The sequence below is a fragment of the Gymnodraco acuticeps genome, unplaced genomic scaffold (genome assembly GCF_902827175.1).
Source record: "Gymnodraco acuticeps unplaced genomic scaffold, fGymAcu1.1, whole genome shotgun sequence".
NCBI classification, from domain to species: Eukaryota; Metazoa; Chordata; class Actinopteri; order Perciformes; family Bathydraconidae; genus Gymnodraco; species Gymnodraco acuticeps.
In genome coordinates this window covers 1378815-1404466 of record NW_022992100.1, presented here as the reverse complement: position 1 = coordinate 1404466, position 25652 = coordinate 1378815, and the positions used below count along the sequence as shown (strand labels likewise).

The following is a 25652-nucleotide window of genomic DNA, read 5'->3' as shown; positions in this document are numbered from 1 at the left end:
AAATAAATCTATGACAAAGTCTCATCTGTACAGAACAGTATGATAAAATAATCGATGGCATAAACATGTCACTGTAAATGTCTCCGTTGTGGGACGAATACATGATTAATTTAATCATCTACACATGTAATCTCACTTTTACACACCACAATAACGTTAACACAGAGTAAACGTTTGCAAATGGAGAGTCTATTTTGTCCCAATAAAAAGTTCATGACTATCGATAGAAAATATATATCAATAAACCTATTGTTCATTTTCGCGGTATTCCCCACACATTGCCAGTACACTATTACTGTAATATTTCCACTTCATGATGAATTGGAAATGGGGGACCCTGATGTAAACAAGACGAAAGTCTTTCTCTGGTCTGCATCCCCTTAACAATTGCATGTTTTGAGCTGTACTGTACTGTACCCAATATACAAGCTGTTAATAAACTTTTCAATCAATCAATCAATCAACACTTACCCATGTCCAAATGGATCCTTGTTGTTGTCTTTGTATTCTTCAGAAGAAGAAGAGTCGAAGACTTCAGGTTCTGAGGCTCTATTTTCACTGCTGCTAGCGAAATAAATCTCTAGCGAAATCGAAATTTTTAGCCATTTTATCTCTCTCTCTTCTCGTATCTATCTCCTACTCATCTCTTCCTCTCTCTCTCTCTCCTCTCTCTCTCTCTCTCTCTCTCCTCTCTCATCCTCTCTCTCTCTCTCTCTCCTCTCTCTCTCTCCTCTCTCTCTCTCTCTCTCTCTCTCTCTCTCTCTCTCTTTCTCTCTCCTCTCTCTCTCTCTCCTCTCTCTGTAAACTGATAGGAGACACGTGGTTTATGTTTTGTTTACTTGGTGGGTAGGCCCTTAGTGATTTCTCGATGTCCATTGGTCATTTCAGACCATGATGGCTGCCGGCCGAATTTCCTTGACGGACACACAAATCCACCAATCCCACACAGTGTAAAGTCAAGCTGCTTTGAGCAGCCATATTGGCTGCTGTGCCCTGGTTACAGTCTCACAGGAGATACCGCTGGAAAGCTACTCATTCTAATTCTTACTAGATACAACCATGGAGGATTAAAATATAACGCATGCATTTCAGCGTGTCACATTAACTATCGCGGGCCGCCAGAAACATTTCCGAGGGCCGCCATTGGCCTGCGGGCCGCACTTTAAGAACCCCTGACGTAGATGGATCAAAAGAGTAACGCAAAAGCAATCAGGTTGTTTTTAAAGAAGTATTCCACCTTTCTCTGAACACAGTGGTATTAGTGCTTGCTTTATCTGAGCAGCTTACAGTCTGTGAAACACAGCATCCACTGCATCTGAGTGCTTTTTCCACTTACTTCTGTTAATGCCTTCTCCTCTTTCGCTCCTCCATTTTGTGAGATCCTTATGTGGAGATATGATATTGACTTCCATTGCTATGGAAGATACGCAACTACATGTCCTGATAAAGCCTGGGACTATTGACGTGCCCTATTAGGTTCTGCCTTGCTGAAATTAATACTTGGTTTTGAATGTCCAAAAGGGCCCTACATTTGAGCGACTCAGAATCCAAGATATTTGTACTACTTTTGGCACTAAAACGTACTATCTGAACACTCTTTTCTCTAGTCTGCAAGCTATAAGTAATACTATTTAAACAGAGCCTGTAATCTCATCTATATAAATTGGTATGAATCATTTATTTTACAAAACTCTGCTGCCAAACTTGAACTACTTTATAAGACAAGCAACAATATCCTTGCTGCACTTGATTTTAAGATTGCACTGCCTGTTTTAAAGTCTTGCTAGGTCCCGCTAGTGTCTCTGATGTGCTATGGTGTAAGACCAAATTCCCCAATGAAATAAAGTACTTCACCCTCCCTTATTCCGTCGCTGCCTTAGATCCTCTGGCGAGCTACAGTAACTACTGGTTTCTAAATCTTGACCTGCTGCTAAAGGTGACCTAGCCCTTAGTGTCCGGGGCCATCCGCTGTATAGCAGAAGTCACTGTCTGATAAACACTGAAGGTCAAAAGTTTGATAGCCACTTATCTATCACAGCAGCATCTGGTCCGTTAAGGGGGTTTGATGAACTGCATCAGCTTTATTTCTAATGTGTTACTGAACTGGAGCTGCAGCTTGAATAAAGGGCACAGGAAGACAGAGACTCAATGACTTTCAACATTTGTATGCATCACAGTGCCTACAGCACAGTGCGTATCATACATTGTGTATACAAAGGATGGAATGGCGAGATGGAAAAACCATTAGTGGGAAATCCAAAATGTACAGTACAGAAAGAGTTATGAAAGAGGATAAGCCTTAAGACGTCAAATAAAAGGATTCACTGCACTCTAAGTCTAAAGGGCAGGTATGGATATGAGAGTGGGAGCTGACACACACAGTAGCTGGGTTCCTATATTAAGAAAGTGTCAATTGTTAGCCGTGGGAGTAGATGTAAATTGTGCATGTAGGTCTCTAAGTAAAGAAAACAAAGCTAGTGAATGACAGGGGAGAAAGACACTGAGAATGAGAGACGAGTGCATTTTCTTCAGGTTAAAGATGTGGACATTTAGAGTAAAGAGAAATAGGAGGTACATATTCCTGTTTTGGTTTTTTTAAATATGTTTTTTTCTTTTATTTCATTCTTCCAAGACCAATATCACACTTTAAATTCCTCTGAAAATAAAATCAGAAAAACCTCCTTGTAGTTTGGAAGTGTTTATGTATGAAATCTTTACAATCTCTGCAGACCCCAAATTTCACTGCAACAACTGAACTACCTCACCCCCTGGATATTGCTGCTATGTTGCTTACAGAAATACAAAAGATAGTGAGTTTGCATATACATGATATTTGGGAATACTGTATCCTCTAGAGAGCTACGTTATACTGTACATCTCTGACTGTGATTTGAGACCTCTCTGCCTCTTTCTGCAATAATGCTGTGTGCGGTGCAGTGTAATATCTTTTGCATCTGTCTATCAAAGCTCATATCACAGTAATTTTCAGATTTTGTGTAACAGCTGTTGGGCATAATATCCTTATTTTAACTAATTCTGCTCAGAGATGCCAGGGCTGCTGGCTGTGTGTCATTAACTATCACATTTATTACTTTGTGAAAGGCTAAATGTCTCCGTAGCCTCCAACATGATGGATATTAGCAATTATTCGGAATGAATGATAATCAGTCTTTCCTAAAAAACAGCCCAAAGATGACTCGGAGGCCAACGGTTCAGAGCCGTCGACCCTGTCTTCTCCCGTGTCTGGTGGGGGGGGTCACCACGGAGAGCATGCGAGCAGAGAGACCACCGACACTGAAGCAGCAGGTCAGCGACGAGCAGCCATTCTCTGATGTTGTGCACGCATGCACACAGTGTGAAACCATGCATCCTCCCCTCCTACCCCCCACAACCTCTTATAGACGTGTAACCTTCTGTGTGCAGTGGTGCAGTCACCAACTACATTTACTCAAGTACTGTACTAAAGTACAACTTTGAGATACTTGTATTTTACTTAGTATTTAAATGTGTTTCTATGTTTTACTTCTATTCCACTGCAAATCAGAGGTGAATTGTGTACTTTTACTCCACTGTATTTATTTAATACCTTTAGTTACTTTACAGATTTGGATTAAGCATTTGAAATATAATCAACCCTTAAATAAGACTTTAATCATGGAGAAACATTCACAAGCTACCCTGCAGCATACAAAGTCATTCAAACTAGCTTCACCTTTACCAGCTTTGATAAACACATTAATGCCTCAATAATTATAATCAAAAGATATAATATATAATTCTGAAATCGGCCATTTGCTTAATGAGTACTTTTACTTGAGTAACATTTTGAATTCAGGATTTATAACTTGTAACAGAATATTCCTACACTCTGGTATTTCTACTTTTACTCAAGTACAAGATCTAAATACTTATTTGGTGTGTGTGTGTGTGTGTGTGTGTGTGTGTGTGTGTGTGTGTGTGTGTGTGTGTGTGTGTGTGTGTGTGTGTGTGTGTGTGTGTGTGTGTGTGTGTGTGTGTGTGTGTGTGTGTGTGTGTGTGTGTGTGTGTGTGTGTGTGTGTGTGTGTGTGTGTGTGTGTGTCACAGGAGATGATATGGCGCACGAACAGGATACGGTGCTGCAGCTCCAGGAAGTCATCGAGCAGCTTAGAAACGTCTTCCCTTCAGAACCGGGTGAGTTCAGTCACGGCTGCACGGACTATAGCAATCCACACTTCAGAGACACACTCTTTGCTCCTCCATCACCCGTGGGAGAGTGGGAGATGAAGAGAAGAGCAAACATGTACTGCTGTGGGTTGATAGTCCGGGGACGGGGACATTAAATGGCGGGGAGGAGGAGTAAGATAAATTGAGTCTGAGACAGTAGCACAGAGAAAGAAAGGGAGCGTCACTGTCACACACTTTGCAAACTGTCCCGTCTCATTTGAAACGCAGTTGACTGGGCAGAGGCCTGTAACTTGAACAAAGAAAGGGATTATCATAATCATAGCCTCCACAGTTATAACCAAGATCATTTGCTCATTTCCTGTGCTTGCTTTCCTGACATTTTGAAGCTTTTTTCTCTTCTTATTTCTAAATGTCAGGCTCCACCTCACACATCTAACCCCAAGTGGGCCTGGAGGAGCAGAATGAAGACCTGTAAAGGACACCTGATGGCAGAGGGAGGAGCTCCGTATGGCTGAGGTCGGCCACAGTTCACCAGGCCCTGAGACCACTGCAGCAGCTATGATACCCAGAGCTAACCCTCAACTGGAATCTGTGCACTAAAAGCCTTTTTCATGCTAACTGCTAAAGGCTAACGCTGATGTCCGTTTGGCCAGGCTGTGCTTCATGACTTCAGGGGTGCAGCCTGACACCGTGTTAACCAGCCAAAGGAAACTAACGTTAGCAGCAGGTCAGGGAGACACTAAAGTAAAAGGACATGCCCAGCCAAGACACTGTGCTAACCAGTATCTGTGTAGTCGTTCAGAGGTGTGAAGCTTTATATGTCCACAGCACAAATTGGACCTCCCATGAGGAGATCTTTGAAAAAAATGCAAAAAGGAATACGAAGTATATCCCCTTGTTTTGTCAAAAATGTCTGTGTCTTCGGTTTTGTTGTTTTCTACTTGAATGTGATATCACGGTTGTTGTTCTTTGTTTTTTAACTGAGGCTGTTAGAGATTGCTAGAGTAAGCAGGATCAGGGCTGGGCTGACTGTATCTCATGTGGCTGCGTGGTGCAGATTGTCAGGGAGTTGACAGCACCCACAACAAGCTTATTTACTTTGTGAGAAAGACACATCATCAGTTATTTAAGACAGCCGAAGTGCCCGCTAGCACAGCGCCTCTGTATGCACACACTGTGTTCCTCTAATCCTCTCAAACTGCTTTTCGCTCTCATTGCTCGCCTCTCCTAAGTGAGCCCTTTACACTCATACAGAACCACTTGCACTCACCATAGATGCACAAACACACACGCATGTGCTGCTACATAAACATTCGCCCTTCCCTCATTGTGCACAAACGGTTCCCTGTGTGATCAATAATATGTGCCATGCTGCCTCTCTAAAAGATACAGACACCTCCGTTTGAAATGGAGATCCATTTCATCTCTCTGGCTCGCAGGATTTAGACCAGCCTTCAGTTTTGAGACAATTTGAATTGTGGCAGAAACTGGATTTTGTGCAGGAAATGTCTGCTGACTAATATCAGCACGCAGCCGTCCACTCTGGGAACTTAGCGTCCTCCTGCAGTGTGCAGAGAAGGAGAAGGAGGTAGATGCAGGCAGCAAGCCTCTCTTTCTCTCTCTGTCTACCAGGCCAATTCCAGGCACTACAGGGGGGAACAGGGCACACCACCATAACGCGGCTCTACACTGACATCATCCTGGATAATCCCTACTCTCCGTCTATATCTCTATAGAACACTAGTATTGATTCTACATGCCTCATTTTCCCTCGCTAATGCGTACCTAAGTACTTTTTAGATCCACAAAGAGACGCCAGGTTGAAATGGAGTTGCCCTCATTGTATGAGGGTCATAGGGTGCGTTCTGTTCTAAACATAGCACAGTCATTGAATGCCTTAAAACCAAACTGGATCCATATTAAATATAGACTTTTTCATTTAGTTTTTACATTCAGGGACAGCAGGTGGTTGAATTGGGCTCACAGGACATGGAAAAGGAAGGATCACAGTGCATGAGCGTCCATACATTGAAACCAGTTATAATAGGACTTTTATGGGTGAACATCAACATGCTGGGGGTGCCTAGCGGGAATAAAGATCTGAGAAACAAGAGAGGAAAGGTGGAAAAAAAGCCCAATCCAGTTATTGCTCGAGGGCTGGTGTGAGAGATCCATTTTGATGTGCCTGGCACAGCGAAAATCTCGAGGAGCAGGATAAGAGAACGCCTGAAACAACTAAACTGTGGCTCTGTGTTTCACAGTAAATCATACTGGCTGGAAATACAACTACACCCAGTTAGGAATTCATCTTAGACCTTAAAGCGACTTTCTGACCTCACACATGAGTTTGAAACCCATGTGCTGCATTCATTACGGCTCCCCCTCCAGGCACACAGCACTCACACTTTGACACCACCATCCTCATCACTCACTGCCTGTTAGTTTTGATACTGTTGCTAGGGAACTGTCCCCAAGGATGCAGTTCCACAGGTTTGTGAATTTGAAAGGTGATGTTTTCCCGTTCATAATACAAATGCTAATAGCCTTAAGAGAAGCTAGAGAGATCGCACTTCTCCTCTTCTCCACTCCCACCTCCAATGAAGCATGTTGCTGTTCAACTGCTGAAGAGCCATTATCATCTGTTGAATCCATCTCAAGCAACACTTAAGATTTTTTTTCAGTTAAGGTCTCACAGGTCGAAACAAAGAGCAGCTTGGGTCATGGATAAAAGAAAAAAAAAACATGAAAAGCAATGTTTATTCACAGACATGCATTTATTTGTATTTACACATCTCATTACACATTGATGAAACCCCATACATCTGTTTGTGGGCACACAAGCTGATGTAACAGTGACATTGTGGGAGAAAGAAGAGGAGGAACTCCCAATAGGGCTGCCTGTCAGCATTGTGTTTATTTTAGGACAGTATAGAGGAGTAGGATAGAAATAAATACAGAAGGTGGTTACATGACACACACCGTTTGTCCCCATGTGTCACCCAGCTGCTGTGTGACACCAGCGTCTATTATTATTAAACCTTTATTTAACAAGGTGGTCCCAATGAGATCATCAATCTGTTTTTCAAGGGAGACCTGTCATAAATTAACTTCCACTGTCATCCAGCTGCAGGAGAGTCGTTTCTCTTTGACCGTGTGATCCTCTGGGGTCTGGTTCATGTACATCTTTCTATGCTGGTCATGGCTCCCTATATTCCCCAAACACACAGAACATGCCCTGCTCCCTGTGGCGTGACTGAAGCAGTGTGATTGAAGAAAAAGGCTCTCCATATCACCCCAGAGGACACTGCTTTCTCTGTCAAGACTGCATGTAGCCGGCCAACATGCGAATGAACATAACTCTCCTGCCTTTGCTTAACAACCTCAATTTCTGCTATTATGATGCATCTAAACTTGTGTGTCACCTCTCACATCACAGGGCAATGAATCGACTAATCTGTTGACAACACTAACATCATTTCACACACACTCATCATACTGATGATCTGAGTTTTTTTTTTTTTTAATCACCGTTAATATACCTCATTAATTATTGAAATGTTAATTGTTTAATGGTTTTTATTTTATGTTGTTGTCCAGCACTCAAACACTTCTTGCTGTCCTTTCTCTGGAGTTTTTAATCTGTGTAAAAACGTTTTCTGAAGAAAGGCTTTTTACTGTAACGAGTGGGTTACTGGCTGCTTTCTACTCTTTGTGTACAGAAATAAAATATTTGTATTTGGCAAACTCTTCATCTTCCTGTGCTTTTTTTATGCGGCTGCAGTTATCCCTTTGAGAACTGAATAATGAAACTTAACTCAGAATGGGGCCAAATGCAGGTTGTTGATATACATTTTCTCATTCTGTTTATATTTGGTTTCAATGTGGCAGAATCAATATTTCCTGTTGAGACTTGACCGTTCATCACTTAACTTCCCTGCTGTTTCACTTTATACATCCATATTGCTGTTAGTCTAGGACAGGGGTCGGCAACCCGCGGGCCGCATGCGGCCCTTTAAGCCCTCTGCTCTGGCTCCCTTGAGCTTAGACAAAAATAAGAAGGAAATAAATAAAAGTATTTGTAGGACTATTTATATTTTGTTGCATGGTTGAAAATGTTTCGTATCTTGTATTTTGAGGTGATACTGTGACACATAAATAAAAAACAAAACTGTTTTAATTAGGTCAACTAAAATATGCGTCACATCCTTCTACGGTCCCGCGCAAGCGCCTTTTCTTGGAGGCGAATAACCTGACCCCCGACTCGATGAGCGAACTATGGATAAATCAAAGAAAAGTACTGGAGGAACACAGGATTTAATTCTGTGTGGACAGAGTTATCTGCTTTCACAGCAAACGATGCTGGTTTACCGGTATGTTTGATATGTAGAGAGAAGTTGTCAACGGTGGTGCAGCCTTTACGTATCGAGGAACAACACGGGAGAGGAAGACAGCTGACGATCTTCAGTCATAATTCAATGGGGTATGTCATTTATTTCAGAAAACACTTTTTTTTATATTCCATGGAATGCTCTTAACGTCCCGATAGCAATGCATGTATTAAATGCTTTGACAATAAATACATACACAAATTAATCTCTGGAAGCCGTAGCGCTGTAAAAAGCACGACCAATCATCTGAGCCGGCCCGGCTAAAATAACTGGATGGCCTACCTGCCTGTCAGCCTTCCATCTGTGCACAAACTTATCTCGTGCCCTCATTGGTCATGTGCGCGTTCGTGTGTGTTGGAGGAGGGACTCTGTAAGAAAGTCTGAAGGAAGAGGCAGATTTTTTCCGGTTGTGTATTTTCAAATTCTAGCGCACTGGTTTCTCCGGTTTCTCCATTCTTACCTACCCTACCTTTAACTATTTTTAGGGTGCAGCTATATGTTTTATTTATTTCAAAGTGGGCCCATTTTAATAATATTGTTTTCCCTTCAAATGTGCAGAGGACTCCCCAAGTGCTGTGTTTAATTTATTTTAAAGTAGGCCTGTGTATTATTTTTAATTCTCCTTATAAGAGTTATTTGTTTCTTATTAGAGGTTAACAGTTTTATATCATGTAATAAATAGCCTAATAAATGCAAAAAAACTAGTTTTTGTCTGATATAACAATAAAAAACTATGAAATATGTTTTGCGGCTCCAGACAAAACAAATTTGGGGAAAAAGGAGCAAAATGGCTCTTTTGGTCAAAAAGGTTACAGACCCCTAGTCTAGGATATATTCTTCTCTCCCTCAGCTTCCCCTTTGATCTATTCTGATTGAGTGCCATCATTTCCTGTCTTATCACAGGGGTCTTTGTTCCCTTGGGCTGCTTCTCTTTGGCCCAGTTCACCACTTGATGGACATTTGACCTTCTCTGTGACCTTATCCTGCACTGATCTGTTGCTCACTACATTATCTTTTCCTGTGCCGGTGGGCTCGGGATCGCTATCTTTATCTGTCGCTCGATTATCTGGTGCACCCTGGCCCTCCCCAGGAACTGCGACACTCTCAGTATTTTCATTATCTTCACTTGCTCTCCCACTCTCTCGCCCTTTATTGCTCAGCTCTGCTTTCACATCTGGTTCTTTCCCTGTTCCTGCGTCATCCACTCCCTCTGTCTCAGCAGGGGCGGGCTTCTCTGAGCTTTCCTCGTCTTCTATCTTACTGACTTCTGCCTTCTTCTCTGCTTTGGTTTTTTCATCAGTGGTTTTCTGTGCAAATCTGACATTGTTCTTTCTTGCTGCACTCTTTGTCTTGGTTCCATCAGGCCCCCATTTCTCCTGGGTTGTATCCCAGTAAGTCTTATTCTGGCTGCACTGCATTAGGCGTACACTCTCACCCAGCTTCTGCAGTTCTTTGCGGACGTAAGGTTTGAACGATGGGTCCAATTTCTCCACCATATCCAAGTCCCTCCGAGCCTTCACGTCGTTGCACAAAGCGCAATGTGCTCTCGCCCGCTGATAAACAGCCTTAAAGTTACCTAAGGGAAAATACAATGTGAGAGTATAAATAAAATACTGACATGGGGAAACAGGTGAAAAGGCAGCTGGTCAGCTAGAATAAAACTTTAGAGCAGTACAATTAAAAGTTACAAGGTTAAAGAAATACTGCTAAAGGGAGGATGAAGTAACTGCACTGAACACCAGTGGTGAGACAGGAGACAAAGTAGAAGGCAACAGTTGGAGAAAAGTAATAGAAGGGAAAAGGAAAAGCGTAAGAACAATCATTTCACATCAGCCTCGACTATAAATAATTTAGTCATAGCAGAAACAAAAAGAAAACAATGAATTCATTTTTGAATTGGGTGGGTGCCGGGGGAAGGAAAGAGAGACTCAGAAATGCTGTTGTGAATGTTTGGTTTCTTCTTCCCCTGGTAAAGAGAAAGATCAAGGACTGTTGTAGTGTGAAGGCTGGCATTTGTTCTAGCAACCAATATTGATATTATAAACTCTAAAGTAAAGAAACACAACTAAAAACTAAGCATGTTTATATACTTCTGTACCTATTTCTTTATCCACATCTATTCTTTCCTCCCCTACCTCAACATTTATCTTCACACTAACATGTCATACCTCTGTGCTTCTTCAGCAGCTTGTTGTTGAGCTCCACCACTTGCTGGTTTTCTTTTAGCTCCAGCAGGCACTGGCTGAGGTTAAGACTCAGCGGAAGACACACTTTTTCCAGCGACTCCCAGTCCTCGCCCTGTTGATCCACCACCTGCTGAACACACAGAGAGGACAAGGAGTGTGAAGGAGGTGTTGGAGCTGCTGATAGGTGGCAGGGGGAATGTTGAAAAGATCAAATTGAAAGTGTGACAACAGGTAACAAAGATATATGGGAGGAAGGATGAAGAAAAGGAAACAGACACGAGGTAAAGTGTAGAGGCTTGTAAGAATAGGAGAATAAATGAAGATGGAGGAGGGTGGGTTGATGATAACGGAGTTTGTTGTGTGTAAAAGGCGTGACGGAGTTAGTGTGGCAGAAACGAGGAAGGGAAAGAAGCACAGGCGCGCGCTGTCACAGTGATATCTCTGCTGTTATATTTAGCGCTCTTTTCTCTGCCCTTCACATCCCTTCCTACAATGCCACAGCTGCTCTTCTGTAAAAAAAGGAAAAGAAACAATGACAGATGATTATGGTTCACGAGCCACACTCCTTTCGTCAGACTACTTTTTGGCACATTCATTGCTCTGAAAGGACTGGAGGCTGTTTCATATTTTCGCCATCAATCCTGACGTCCATCTGGATGTTCATTGTCGTCATTAAAGGTTTTATTTGGCATTTCACTTTCCGAAAAAATAAAAAATGAGTACTTGTTTGCATGGTTTTACACAACTTCACTCTGTATTCAATTACACTAACCGTATTCTGGAGGATGTCCACATATTCGATGGCCTCCTTGAACTTTAGAGAAGCTTCTTTTAACTGGTTTTCTTTCATGAGGAAGTTCCCTTCTTTCTGCAGCATCATGATCAGCCGTAACATCTGCTGCCAGTCCTTCCCCTCTTTGTTATTGGCATCGTTTGGATTGATTTCAGAAGAGCTGGTCTCCTCTTCATTAACCATTCCCTCTGCTGGTGTAACCTCATTTCCCCCGAGCGCCTCTGCATTGGCTTCAACACAGTGAATAGATGGAGATAGCTTTTTACCTTTTTCTTTCCCAACTTCATCTTTAGTGTCCTCTTGCTTTCCTTTTACTTCTGCCTCCTCCTCCTCCTCCTCTTCCTCTACCTCTTCATTTGTGTCTTCCTTTATCTCCAGCATGTTCCAGTATTGCTCCCTTTCCTCCCAGTACTTCTCCTTCATGCTCTCTGACAGGCTCTTCAGCTCTCGGTGGATTAGAGAGATCAGAGTGGCGTCCAGGTGGAACACCATGTTGAAGTCTCTCCGGGCTTCCTTCTCATTCCACACGGCGGCGTGGGCCTTGGCTCTCTTGTAGTAGCCCTTCACACAGTCTGAGAAACAGAATAACAACATTTAATACAGAGAAATCAAAGAAAGGCATGAACACAAAGTGAGTTATTAATGTTCTAACCTTGAGATATTGAATAATAAACCTTCTCCGTCTGCTGAAGCTGAGGTGGCATTTTGTTTGCATTTGGCAGTGTGTAGGTGTACACGCAGTGTGTGTATGGTGTGTGTATGTCTCAGAAGCTCATATATCAAAAATGTGGACATTCTGCATGTTTATTCATCACTAAAGCCGTATGTGCTACAATGAGACAAAATAATATTTTTAGCTTTATATGAGAATGAATATCCCTTTAATGTGTGCCTGATAAATATGAAGCTACAGCCGGCATTTAGCTACCTTTTTGTCGCAAAATATATGAAACTTGTTTTGTTTTTTTAAGTGTGCAAAACATTTCAATGTCAATTACACAAAAATATTTTACCGGTGTTATTTAGTGAGCTGTAGGGGTGCTGGTAGGCAGAAATAGTCATATTTAGACGGGACAACAACAATCAAAATCGCTGTACACGTGTAGCACTTAAAAAGGATTTGGCTTTAAGACCTATTGCAGTTAGCACTTAATCTGGTTGGGTTTATAGATAAGAGATGCACCTGCAGGATTCTTGCTTTGGAGTTTGTTTCTTCATGGTTGAATGCACTTGTTGTATGTAGCTTTGAATAAAAGCGTCAGCTAAATGAAATATAATGTAGCCTAATAAAAAGCCAGGTTAGTTGTATCTTTGTTTTTGCGCAAGGCTAAGCTAACTCACGGCAGCTTCATATTTAAACGACCTAAATGAGAGGGATATCTATCTTCTCCACCAGAAGAATGAGCATATTTTCGTCATAAAAAAAAACGTCATAGGCCTACTATTTGTATTACACATTGACAAAAACACACAATGTCTTTCCTTTGTTTTAGCAGAATAGGCTCATGTGCTTGGTTAGCTTCCCTCTGATGGCTCAGATTTTCTCTTCCTCTGCACTAAATCTTCAGCCAATATTTAAACAGATTTATTTGTCGCCTCTGGCAAAAGCTGAGACACTGCAGAGAGCCACCATTTGGTGCTTTTCTAAAGAACAACTGGGCTAAAGGGATGAAACAGCAGTAGAGCGGCTGACTTGAAGAGATAGGCTACGGACAATATGATTTGTTGTGTCAGGAGAAAAAACACCAAGGAGAAGAATGCAAGTAAAGTGGAAAAAAGACCAATGTGTGAAAAGTGCTGAATTAGATTATAAGCAGAATTAGAAAAGGATTAGAAATAAAACACTGAAAAAAGATAAAAGATGTAAAGAGAAAGGTTGAGTGATGCTGGTTTGGGATTTGTCAGAAGCCAAATGAAACGACTGCTGCTTTGTGATGGTGGCTCGCATCGCACAGGGCCAGAGGAGCTCAGAGGCTCCTGCCCCCTGCCCATCATCTCCACCTAACTGCTTCAATCTTGTACTCGCTCACAAGGTTTACACATTTCTTAGTTCTGCCACACATGCTCGAGCACAGTCATCATACATGCAGGCACACACACACACACACACACACACACACACACACACACACACACACACACACACACACACACACACACACACACACACAGAGACAAATATAAAACTGGGAAACCAGGATGAAGGACACAGAGTAAAATAGAGGCTGCCTCGGTGGAGCCTGTCTCTGGGTGAGGGCCATAATTCACAGGGCTTTGAAGTGGAGACTGTGCCAGAATGTGAGCTCCTCCAGGATTATATGAGTAGCCATGGGTATGACAGTACAATGCCCAGGGCTACGCCAACTGTAAAACCCCTAATGTCAACCTGAGCCCTCCTACACACTCTCTATGAACACACAGCCGCAACATAAAGCAGCCAGTGCAATAAAACCAGCACAGCACATGAGACCCCTGTCAGTTCTATTTCGTCCCTACTGACCGCCAGAGGCGGTGCTTTAAGCACTGGATATGTCCATCGCGCGCATGCGCAGCTCGAGTACCAATAACAACAAAGTCACCTGTGACCCACGTGACACCGGCTATATCAGCCGGTGTCGTCAGAGGATCTGTTCCTTTCATCTTCTCGCTGCGTGAGGGTACCGTGGCTACATTTTTGTAGCCTACAGCGTTCAGGTTTGAACGTTTGATCTGAGGGATTGCTCTGCAAGCAGCTGGCCGCGTGCAGCTTCGTGACTAACAGTCGGAGCTACGGGTCGTTAACGCGTCCTCCAGGAGCTGTGGCCGGCTGTGCGCTATGCAGAGCCTCGACAGATAGGTTGGTGTCAGCTTGTTGCTGGTGATGGCTGTGTCCCCGCACCCTCTCCCAGCCAAGTTGTCCTGATTGCTGTCTTATTTTTTGTTTGGCTTAGACTTTCTGGTGACGACAGTGTTCCCGCTTCCTCTCCCATAAAGTTGCCCTTATGCTCTTTTGAAAGTTCTGCTTGTGGCGTTGTGCCCGAGCTATCATTAGCATTTGAGTGTCCTTCATTCAATTAGTATGGAAAGCCCAGAGTGTCACATTTTAAACCCGTTTTTCGTTTAGATGCAGAGAGTAAGGTAAGTACTTTCTATTTCTTATAAGCTATTATCTGGTCTTAACATTTGTGTTCTGACTTGGTCGCTTGATTGTTAGCAGCAGCCGCTTGGCACCTTGCACACCTTGCTGTTGAGCTTAACTATTAACTCAGCCGGTGAGGGCAGTGCTCCCGCTCCCGGTAACATAGGGTTTGATTGCAGTAGCGCTAGATCGTTGTATTACTGCTCCTAGTACTAGACTCCTAACACTAGGATGATATGCAGAGAACATCTTCACTGCGGGTGCTGTGTGCTCCGCATGTGCGGTTACTACTGTAACCATGGCCTACGGTTCTATGCGGGCTGTTCTCTTTCTTAGAAGCTAATTATCTGGTCTTAACATTGTGTTCTGACTTGGTTGCTTGATTGTTAGCAGCAGCCGCTTGGCTAACACCTTGCATGTACTGTTAAGCTTCATTATTTAACTCAGCCGGTGAGGGCAGTGCTCTCGCTCCCGGTAAACGCATGGTATGGTTGCAGTAGCGCTATATCGTTGTATTTACTGCTCCTAGTACTAGACTCCTAGTACTAGACTCCTAGCACTAGGACGATATGCAGAGAACAATCTTCACTGTGTGCTGTGTGCTCTGCATGTGTGGCCATTAAGGAGGATTTCATCCTCCCAATATTATATTATCTAGTGGGCAGCCGTTTGGCTGACACCTTTAGGCACCGGCCACAGTTACTACTGTAATTAAGGTTCTAAGCCGTAAGTACTGGCCATAATTACTACTGTAACTACGGTTTTAAGCCGTGTAAGTACTGGCCATAGTCAATACCGTAACTACGGCTCTATGCTGTGTAAGTACTGGCCATAGTTACTACTGTAACTACGGTTTTAAGCCGTAAGTACTGGCCATAGTTACTACTGTAACTACGGTTCCAAGCCGTGCAAGTACTGGCCATAGTCAATACCGTAAACGGCTCTATGCTGTGTAAGTACTGGTCATAGTTACTACTGTAACTACGGTTCCAAGCCATGTAAGTACTGGCCATAGTTACTACTGTAACTACGGTTCCAAGCCGTGCAAGTACTGGCCAGAGTTACTACTGTAACTACGGCTCTATGCTGTGTAAGTTCTGGCCATAGTTACGACTGTAACTACGGTTATATGCCGTGTGAGCACTGGCCATGGTTACTGCTGTAACTACGGCTCTGTGCTGTTCTCTTCTTTAGAAGCTAGTTATCTGGTCTTAAACATGTGTGTTATTTGACTTGATCTCGCTTGATCGTTAGCAGCAGCTGCTCGGCTAACGTCTTGCGTGTACTGTTAAGCTTCTTTATTTTACCCAGCTAGGTGAAGGCAGTGCTCTCGCTCCCGCTCCCTCTACCGGTAATGCGGATGTAGCTACATCCCTTTTTCTGTTCGGTGAGTAGTAGCACCGCTCTACTCTTCCCGTTCAGCAGGTAGCTGGTGAAGGCTGTGTTCCCGCACCCGCTCCCGGTTACGCTGCATCTGGCATTCGTCTCTAACTCAACCAGTGAAGGCAGTGTTCTCACCCCCGCTCCTGGTAGACGCTGAACTGCCTCGTTTTTCCGTTAAGCAGGTAGCCGGTGAAGGCTGTGTTCCCGCACCCGCTCCCGGTTACGCTGCATCTGGCATTCGTCTCTAACTCAACCAGTGAAGGCAGTTCTCGCCCCCGCTCCTGGTAGACTCCAAACTGCCTCGTTTTTCCGTTAAGCAGGTAGTCGGTGAAGGCTGTGTTCCCGCACCCGCTCCCGGTTACGCTGCATCTGGCATTCGTCTCTAACTCAACCAGTGAAGGCAGTTCTCGCCCCCGCTCCTGGTAGATGCCAAACTGTCTCGTTTTTCCGTTAAGCAGGTAGCCGGTGAAGGCTGTGTTCCCGCACCCGCTCCCGGTTACGCTGCATCTGGCATTCGTCTCTAACTCAACCAGTGAAGGAAGTGTTTTCGCCCCCGCTCCTGGTAGACGCTGAACTGCCTTGTTTTTCTGTTAAGCAGGTAGCTGGTGAAGGCTGTGTTCCCGCACCCGCTCCCGGTTACGCTGCATCTGGCATTCGTCTCTAACTCAACCAGTGAAGGCAGTGTTCTCGCCCCCGCTCCTGATAGACGCGGAACTGCCTTGTTTCTCCATTAAGCAGGTAGCTGGTGAAGGCTGTGTTCCCGCACCCGCTCCCGGTTACGCTGCATCTGGCATTCGTCTCTAACTCAACCAGTGAAGGCAGTGTTCTCGCCCCCGCTCCTGGTAGGCGCTGAACTGCCTTGTCTTTCCGTTAAGCAGGTAGCTGGTGAAGGCTGTGTTCCCGCACCCGCTCCCGGTTACGCTGCATCTGGCATTCGTCTCTAACTCAACCAGTGAAGGCAGTGTTCTCGCCCCCGCTCCTGATAGACGCGGAATTGCCTTGTTTCTCCATTAAGCAGGTAGCTGGTGAAGGCTGTATTCCCGCACCCGCTCCCGGTTACGCTGCATCTGGCATTCGTCTCTAACTCAACCAGTGAAGGCAGTGTTCTCGCCCCCGCTCCTGGTAGGCGCTGAACTGCCTTGTCTTTCCGTTAAGCAGGTAGCTGGTGAAGGCTGTGTTCCCGCACCCGCTCCCGGTTACGCTGCATCTGGCATTCGTCTCTAACTCAACCAGTGAAGGTAGTGTTCTCGCCCCCGCTCCTGGTAGACGCGGAACTGCCCTGTTTTTCAGTTAAGCAGGTAGCTGGTGAAGGCTGTGTTCCCGCACCCGCTCCCGGTTATGCTGCATCTGGCATTCGTCTCTAACTCAGCCGGCAGTGTTCTCGCCCCCGCTCCTGGTAGACGCTGAACTGCCGTGTTTATTAATCCAGCCAGGTGAAGGCAGTGCTCTCGCTACCGCTCCCTCTGCCGGTAGCGTGGGTGTAATTACATCCGTCTTTCTGTTCGGCGAGTAGCAGCAACGCTCTACTCTTTCCATTAAGCAGGTAGCTGGTGAAGGCTGTGTTCCCGCACCCGCTCCCGGCTACACTGCATCTGGCTACCTACAGAATGGCTCATTCATGTAGCGCCTGTATGGCTTCTTTTGAGCCCGAGGACGGCCACGACCGCTGCCCCTCCTGCCTCGGGCGCCTTAGGCGGTCAGTGGGGACGAAAGCATCTGAGGGAGGTTCTCACGGTAAACGCCTGCATGAGCTGTAGCTGCATGCCTCGGGCGCTCAGAGTGGCTAGAATCACTGAGGTGGAACGTCTGGCAGCAGCCAACGGACACCTGTCCTTGTCACATCCTCCTCCAGATTAATTTGGCCGTTCCCGGCGACTTGAGGGAGCCCTGGAGGCACTGGAGCGTGCCGCCCAAGCTAGGCAGACCAGGCAGCAGCTCTCGGGTCTTCGCAGACCTGTGCCCGCTCACAGCAGGCCCAGGGGCCGCTCTAGCAGCCACACTCAGCCGCCGGATTACAGGGGTGGTCTGCAGAGGTCTTAGCGGCGCGACCCAATGACTTTCGTGCCCCAGGTCGCCCGCCTTCCAGGCGGCCTCGTGCCCCAGAGCCTTACCGGCGCACCCCAAGAGGCTCCAGGGGCCGGGGGGCTGGGCCCTGAAATCCCGGGGGAGGTCGTCGGCTGCTTTCCCAGCAGCAGCTCAGTTACTGGGCGGTCTGTACTTCCGTCCCTTGGGTGGTTTTCACCTTAACCCAGGGGTACGGACCGCAGCTCCGGCCCCTAGCCTTCGGCTGGGTCTAATTGACAATCGTCAGCGATCCGGCAGGGGCCCTAGCTCTGGCCCAAGAGTTGTCCGTCCTTCTGTCCAAGGACGCAATCAAGCCAGTAAGACCCTCTGCTTAGCCCAGGGGGTTCTACTCGGCGTACCTTCTCGTGAGCAAGAAAGTTGGCGGATTTCGCCCGATCTTGGACTTCAGAGGAATCAACAGATTCCCGAAGGTGCTGCCATTCTATATGCTGACCACTGCATATGCACAGGTGGAGTGGTTCTCAACCGTGGACTTGAGGGATGCCTACTTCCACGTGGGCCGGGCAAGATGGTGCCTTATATTCAGTTCCTCCGGCCCTTGGGCAGACTGGCAGCTGCCTCGGCCGCTGGGCCCTTAGGCCCGCTGTCGTTGCGCCCCATGCAGATGTGGCTGAACAGCCTTCACTTGGACGCCAAGTGGCACAGGCACAGGGAAGTCAGGGTGTCGCAGCATTGCCTCCACTCTCTGTCACGCTGGAGGGGCAGGGCCTATCTCCTAGTGGGCGTGCCCATGGGCGCCATCCCATCCCGCCAGGAGACCATCACCATAGGTGCATGTCTCTCAGGGTGGGGTGCAGTGCGGCAGGGCAGGACCGTTCAGGGTCAGCGGTCTGCCCAGGAGAGTGCGCGCCAGGTCAACGTGCTAGAGCTTCGGGCTGTGCAGCTTGCACTCACGCACTTTCTACCCCAACTGGGGGGCAAGAATGTGCGTGTTCCTTGGGGACAGCACGTTGTTGCTTAGACAACAGTCCCTTCTAGATAGTGGACGTTCTCACTCCACTCTGAATTTATGTGGATGTTCGGGTCGACGGCGCCACGGCGGGGTGCCACAGGTCGGTGTCCCTCTTTATGAGAGAGGCTTTACGGCAGCGTCCCCCTAGCACCCCGAGGGCTCCGGCTTGGGACCTGCCCCTGCTGCCGGATGCCCTATCATCTCCTCCCTTCGAGCCCCTGGCCCAGGTGGGGCTTAGGTGGCTGCCCACGAAGGCAGCATTTCTGCTTGCCATAGCAAGGGCTTGGATTCTTCATGACATTGTTGGTATAAGTCATCCAGTGCTTAAAGCACCGCCTCTGGCGGTCAGTAGGGACGAAATAGAACGATAGTTACGGCTGTAACTACGGTTCTATGAGTCCCGGATGACCGCCAGAGTTCCCTGTCACTCAGAATTCTTGTGTGCTCGCGAGAAGATTCTGGGAACAGATCCTCTGACGACACCGGCTGATATAGCCGGTGTCACGTGGGTCACAGGTGACTTTGTTGTTATTGGTACTCGAGCTGCGCATGCGCGCGATGGACATATCCAGTGCTTAAAGCACCGCCTCTGGCGGTCATCCGGGACTCATAGAACCGTAGTTACAGCCGTAACTATCGTTTTATACAACATTCTGAAATGATTGTTTCTCTGAGTGGTCATATCCAAGGGTGGAAGTCTGTACAGGCCCTCATTTTACTCATCACTGAGCAGCTTTTCATGTACATGATTACAAAGAACAGTTTGACATTTTGGAATAGTATGGAAGAATAGTCTTATTGGCTTTTTGCTTAAAGCTTGAAAAGAACATTCTTACAACTCCCAACAAGAGTTGTTCATCTTATCTTAGCACAGGGACGGCACGCAGAGGGAAAGAATAATCTGTCTCTGTCGAAAGAGTGAAAAACTCTGTTGACAGGCACTTCCATTGCTAACAAATTAACATGTTGTGCTTCTGTTCTATAAAAACCCTAAATAAATATGAACAGTTGGTGTTTTACAGGACAGTGCTTGCTTTCAGTGAATATGCTATGCAAGTGGTATTTAAAAACAGAAAATTGTTAACTTAAGCATAAAGACTGATTTCAACTAGGAGGACCAGCATATCGAAAGTTTACAAATTAACAGGTTTATCTTGTTATCTTGTATTCTAAAATGAGCTTACCAAACCCTGGCAATTTACTAATGTACAGAGTGGAGATTAATTGTTGTGCTAAATTATAAGACAGGAAGCACGCATCCCCTGTACAACCCCCCCAGCTTTAATGGTGCTGGTAATCTGAATGTGAGCGTAGGCCTTCCTGTGTGAAAACAGTCAAATGTTCCCCAGCTTAGTATCCCTGTAATATGTCACATTAACAACACAAGACCTTTCTGTTCCCAGCCATGTTGCCATGGTTAAATCACCCACCCAGGGCTAGCCTAGAAGCCTACTGAAGTTAAACCTATGCTCTCAAATTAGCATGTAATACAGTGTTCCTATTTTATTCTTCAGACATTAATATCTCCACAGCTGCTGAGCCTAAGTTTACAATTTCTTTTTGCAATTTGAACTGTGAGGAGAGACCATAAGGAGAGACCTTACCATTATTCTCTTTTTTGTTTAATCAAGCAATGACCCTGCCTGAATTATTACATTTGGATGTTTCCCTCTTCCTCAAGTCTTTATTCTAAGCTATCTCCCAACTACTGTAAGCATGTTTCCAAAATGTATGCAGCTTTGTTAATGTGAAGCTAGGTTACACTAGAAACCAAAATGACCTTTAATACAACAACATAAATATATTTCAGTCATCTCTTCCTGGATAGAGTAACTAAATACATAATATGTTTTAGTGGAATAATTATTAATCAGCATAATAAAATAAATATAATTCAGCGGTGTACCTTTGTGTTTCTCCAGCAGTTCGGTAGTGTGCTCTATAACATCATAATACTCCTCCAGCTCCAACATGCACTGGCAGTAGTTTAACTCCAGCGGGATGATCATTCGACCAAAATTGATGTAGTCTATATCACCCGGCATCTCCTACACAGACAGGCACAGAAGGAAATAAAAAGAACATGTTCAGTACTGTTGTTTTCGTTGGCAGCTACACATACTTCGATAATTTATTAGAATTCTGTACATTTGAATGTTTTCTCCAAGACATAATATGACATGACTTTAGAGACACTGGCACAGGCCAACTTTGTGCACAGGCCAACTTTCTGTAAGCCTCCAACATTTAACTTGGTAATATGTCAAAAGTTGCCAAAAATCTCACATGCAAAAGAATCCTCTACACTCATATCAGAGCATCTCATACATAACTCTCCCTCCAGTGTTCCTCCATCCTTGCACACCCCTCTCATCTGTGACAGCGCTCCACAGCTCTACCTCCTCCTTCCTTTGCCAGCCCTCCCACCCTACTGACTGTAATCAGGCACACAGTGAAACAGAACAACAACAGGAAAACAGGAAGCTCCCACTGGAGAAGAGTAGGAGTTGGATGTCCCAAAAACCTAAAATCCTGAGATAAACTTCAATGTTAACAAGTCTGCACGTCACTGATTTTGCTCCCGCTGTCATATTTCCTCCCTAAACCTTCACTCACTCTGGACTGGACTGTTTTCAGCAGCAGGACGGCCTCTTTATACTTGCTGGCAGCCTCTCTGTATTTTCTCTGTTTGACCATAGCATTGCCCTGCATGTGGAGAATTGGGACCATCTGCAGCTTCTCATCTTTTTCCATCATCCACGACTCCCTTTCGTAGGACATGGGGTCTCCCACCTGGAAGCCGCAGGGGCAAAACAGAACAAAGATTACAACAGGATAAAGGCTCATCTGATGGAAGCACAAATGAATGTTAAATAGGTACGAAGAATAGCTTACTTTATACCTATATTCCACTGCATTTCAGACACAAATGACAAAAATGAACTTCATTTGACAGCTACTGTATAGTTATTGTTACTGTGATTTGATATACAAAACAATTGATAAAAACCTGATGTATTCAAAGATTTAGGCCCTGCATAATATTTTTATTTGACTGATTACCGGCTCAGATTGAATTTTGGAAAATCTCTGATGGATGTATTGTATTTTTCATTAAAGCACACTTGTAAATGGACTTTTACTTGTAACAAAATATTTTTTCAAATTCTGTTGTTGCTAATACTTAAAGGGGATCTATCATGCAAAATGCACCTTTGTACTTCTTTTATACATGAATATGTGTCCTCCTCAGTGTGTCAGGGAACTCACCAAGTGTCAGAATACACAACCCTCTCTCTTTTCCTCCATGCCCAAAATCTCTAAAAACGGGGCTTTAACGGATCTGATACAGACTGATACAGATTTGAAAAATAGTCTGACGTCAGTGACGAGGAGCTCCGCCTATATGGCCAACTCTCCACCAATCAGGGGAATGGGAGGTTGCCGGCATGGTAACAGCATGGTAACATGATGCTTGTAACTCGGCCCCCTCCTTTGCAGGGGGGCGTGGTCAGCTGCAGCGCATGCAAAGACAGGGCTGGAGGAGAGCAAAATAGAGCGAAATGAGGCATGGCTAAATGCATGATCTGTTTGGTATTTTGAAAAATAAAGCGTATAAATATACCTTATATAGGTATGGTCCTACAATATATTATTCAAATATAGCATGATAGGTCTCCTTTAAGTAAAGGATTTCTTCCACCTCTGAAGACCTGTTGACTTGTGCGTGGAAAGGTATTGTGAAACTATAGTCATCATTTCACTTAACTACTGCTTCTGAACCCCCTGGTGAATTTAAATAATAATAATTCCTTACATTTATTATAGCGCTTTTCCAGATGCTCAAAGCGCTTTATAAATACACATTACACATATTTTTTATACATGCAATGGTCACTGTGGACAATACCCACAGGAGCAAGTTCAGGTGAAGTGTCTTGCCCAAGGACACAACGGCTTTATTATAAATAATATATGTTGCATATATTTCACTATCCAGTGTGTCGTAGAGTATTCTGCAAGCGGTGCCTATACCTGCAACAGCTCCATGATGAATATGAGAGGCTGAGGAGTTCTCATCAGCTCGTCCAGCTCGGGGAAACCCGTTGAGTGATAGTTGAACATGTTTCCCATGCCACACATGTGTCTCTGGCCCTCCAGGGGGTCTTTCCCTTGAGCAACGAGCCTCATTCCCTTGGACACGATGGGGTACAAGCCTGTGTGCTACAAAATTAACTCATCAAAAAAACTATATAAACAACAAGTCTGCAACAAAAAATAGAAGCACTTAATCATGCCAACCCCCTGGTGCTGCCAGTCAGCACCAATCAGACCAGCAAGGAAAACATAAGAAATGGCCACAATTTATATACAAATTACATTTTTCTCTAGATGAAAATCACAAAAATGTGCAAAGATTGTGCAGATTGTGTTTATAATACTGAGCATGTATACGAGGCTTCAGAAGGTTGTTTCATGTGAATCATAATGAAGAGCAAAAGCTACCCTCCCTCGCTCATGAACAATCATTAGGACCTATTTTAGAGGCCTTATATATATATATATGTGTGTGTGTGTGTGTGTGTGTGTGTGTGTGTGTGTGTCGGGGGTTGTCTGTAATTCAACTTACAACAGCATCACACCAGAACTCAGCCACCTCTCCGATCCTCATGGACCCCAGCAGGGTCTCCCAGACTTCCATCTTGAACATCTTTCCGGCAAATATCTCAGCCGGCCGGCCTGCCAGTCGACTGTCATCAATGACTGTTCGCTCAAAGTCGTCCAGCAGCGTCTGGAAATGGAAAACCAGCTGGGGGAGGGAGGGATCAGGGAAGAGTTAGAGAGTGGAAATCATTAAATGAAACTTTTGTCAAAGAAATATACCTCTAGAGGTTTACTGTTGTTCCAAAGTTGCACTGATATTATCAGATATTGGATATTGATCTGATAATGACTCTGAATAGCTGGATCATGTATTGGGTGCCACGTAATAAAAATAGCATTCATTAAATGTATTTATGTGTTATATTTAAATGTGTAAAGTAAGGAAAGAAACGTTTAAGTTAAGCCTGATGTTGCATAAAGAATTAAAAAACAATGTAAAGACATCCCACATATTTACTTTGTACTCTTGATCAAGTTTTATCAATAGAAACATCTTCTCTGGGATTGTAAGTATCCATGTTTGTCTCTGTTATTTTCTCCTTTTTGACCTTGTTTTGGAAATCTGACATTGATACGAAACAGAATAGATGGACATTTCAATTGACATTTGACAATGATTGTCTTTTTTTAGAGGTTGATTTTTACTTGAATTTAATTGAATGCTGTCATATAAAATGAAATCACTCCTTATGTAACACATACATGCTGCTTTTCATTATGTGTTCCATCTGTTTGTGTGCATGTGGAAGACTTGCAAAGCCTCAACCATCTCGCTGACTATAAAATGATGCTGGCTCCATGTAACCTTCTATTTATAGCTTGACAGATTGTGTATAATGGTAAGATATTTGTGAGAACAACCGGGAATCACCTCACCGGGGAGGTAACACACACACACGCAAACAGACACACACACACACACACACAAACAGGTACACACAGACACACAGGTAAATTCATGCTGGCATTGTCATGGAAAATGTTTGTCACAGAGTCCAGGCCTGGTGCCATTTGGCTGGATTTGACTAGAAAAAACGAAAAAAGTCGGCAACCAGCGGATCAGTGGATGAACAGAAACACAGACAATGTGCCAGAAAACATGTTGCAATTTGGTTGACCAAATGTTTATTCTTTGTTGGAGCCAGATACAAAATAAATTCCCACATCTAATGAATAATTCAACTGAATCTAATGGAAGTGGGCAATGCAACACATGGATACAAATATACACTTTTTCCTGTTGGAATATAAATGGCATCACAATGGCAATTACACAAGGCTCATATCCTGTCACACTGAGTTTGACTCTAGTATCATTTAGGTTGTGGGATTAACTGTGGTTTGCTACCTTTGTCCCAATTGGAAGGTGTGGCAGCGGTCCTGAGCCTCCTGCCAGAATCTTCTTTTTGACTCCTGGATGGTTCAGCAGGAATGTGTCCTCCATTGTCACTGCCTCGAGCACTACCAGACAGAAAAGTGTGTTTTGGAGATTTATTTTCTTCCTCTCTCGATCTGTCTTCTCCTGGCTTGCTAATTAGCCTTGTGGAGAGAGTCTTGGCCGGTTAGCTGCTCTCTGACAGATGGTGGGATTAGGCAGGGTTTGGAGGCGGACACTTTAATCTGAGGAGCTAATCTCTTGGCTACCCTTGCGATTGGTGGGCAATCCCTTCAGGAAGGAGCAGGAGAGGCTGATAATGGCCTATACGAGAAAGGCCCAGATCACTCTCGAACAAGTTAAAATCATTCTGGAAGAAAAGTAGTGTGTCACTAATGGTTTAGTGACACAGCTGTCTAGCTCATACCTCACACAGGAGAGTGTACAGGAAGTAGCACTAAAACTAGGCCTGCAAACATAACTAATACTGTTGGACAATTGATTATCCCAGAAATTATTGCAGTAAATGATATCATTGTCAT

At 44.6% G+C, this 25652-nt stretch overlaps 2 protein-coding genes across 4 annotated transcripts in view; one reads left to right on the top strand and one right to left on the bottom strand.

Moving 5' to 3' along the window:
* Positions 1 to 7914, top strand: part of drp2 (dystrophin related protein 2) — a gene marked incomplete at its 5' end in the record, with an annotated part of 53543 nt that extends 45629 nt beyond the window's left edge. For all 3 annotated transcript variants that reach the window (XM_034202862.1, XM_034202861.1, XM_034202860.1), the window contains 3 exon segments: positions 3186 to 3306; positions 4085 to 4171; positions 4582 to 7914. In XM_034202862.1, coding sequence (XP_034058753.1) covers positions 3186 to 3306; positions 4085 to 4171; positions 4582 to 4601 — 228 coding nt within the window.
* Positions 7915 to 9319: 1405 nt separating this feature from the next.
* On the bottom strand, positions 9320 to 25179 carry LOC117537620. Its single transcript, XM_034202892.1, has 8 exons — positions 25084 to 25179; positions 23701 to 23880; positions 23106 to 23294; positions 21687 to 21863; positions 20977 to 21118; positions 11491 to 12104; positions 10722 to 10869; positions 9320 to 10129 (listed from the first exon to the last, which is right to left on the bottom strand). The coding sequence occupies exons 1-8, from the start codon at positions 25177 to 25179 to the stop codon at positions 9417 to 9419; spliced, it is 2259 nt and encodes a 752-aa protein (XP_034058783.1). The 3' UTR covers positions 9320 to 9416.
* Between the last annotated feature and the right edge of the window lie 473 nt (positions 25180 to 25652).

Bases quoted from the DNA above. Each gene is read 5' to 3' on its own strand.
- LOC117537620 (XM_034202892.1), bottom strand. From the start codon at position 25,179: ATGGAGGACACATTCCTGCTGAACCATCCAGGAGTCAAAAAGAAGATT. The intron at 23,881-25,083 runs GTAGCAAACCAC...TCCCTCCCCCAG, and splicing joins ACCTTCCAATTGGGACAAAG to CTGGTTTTCCATTTCCAGAC. The intron at 21,864-23,105 runs GTATAGGCACCG...TGCGGCTTCCAG, and splicing joins TCATCATGGAGCTGTTGCAG to GTGGGAGACCCCATGTCCTA.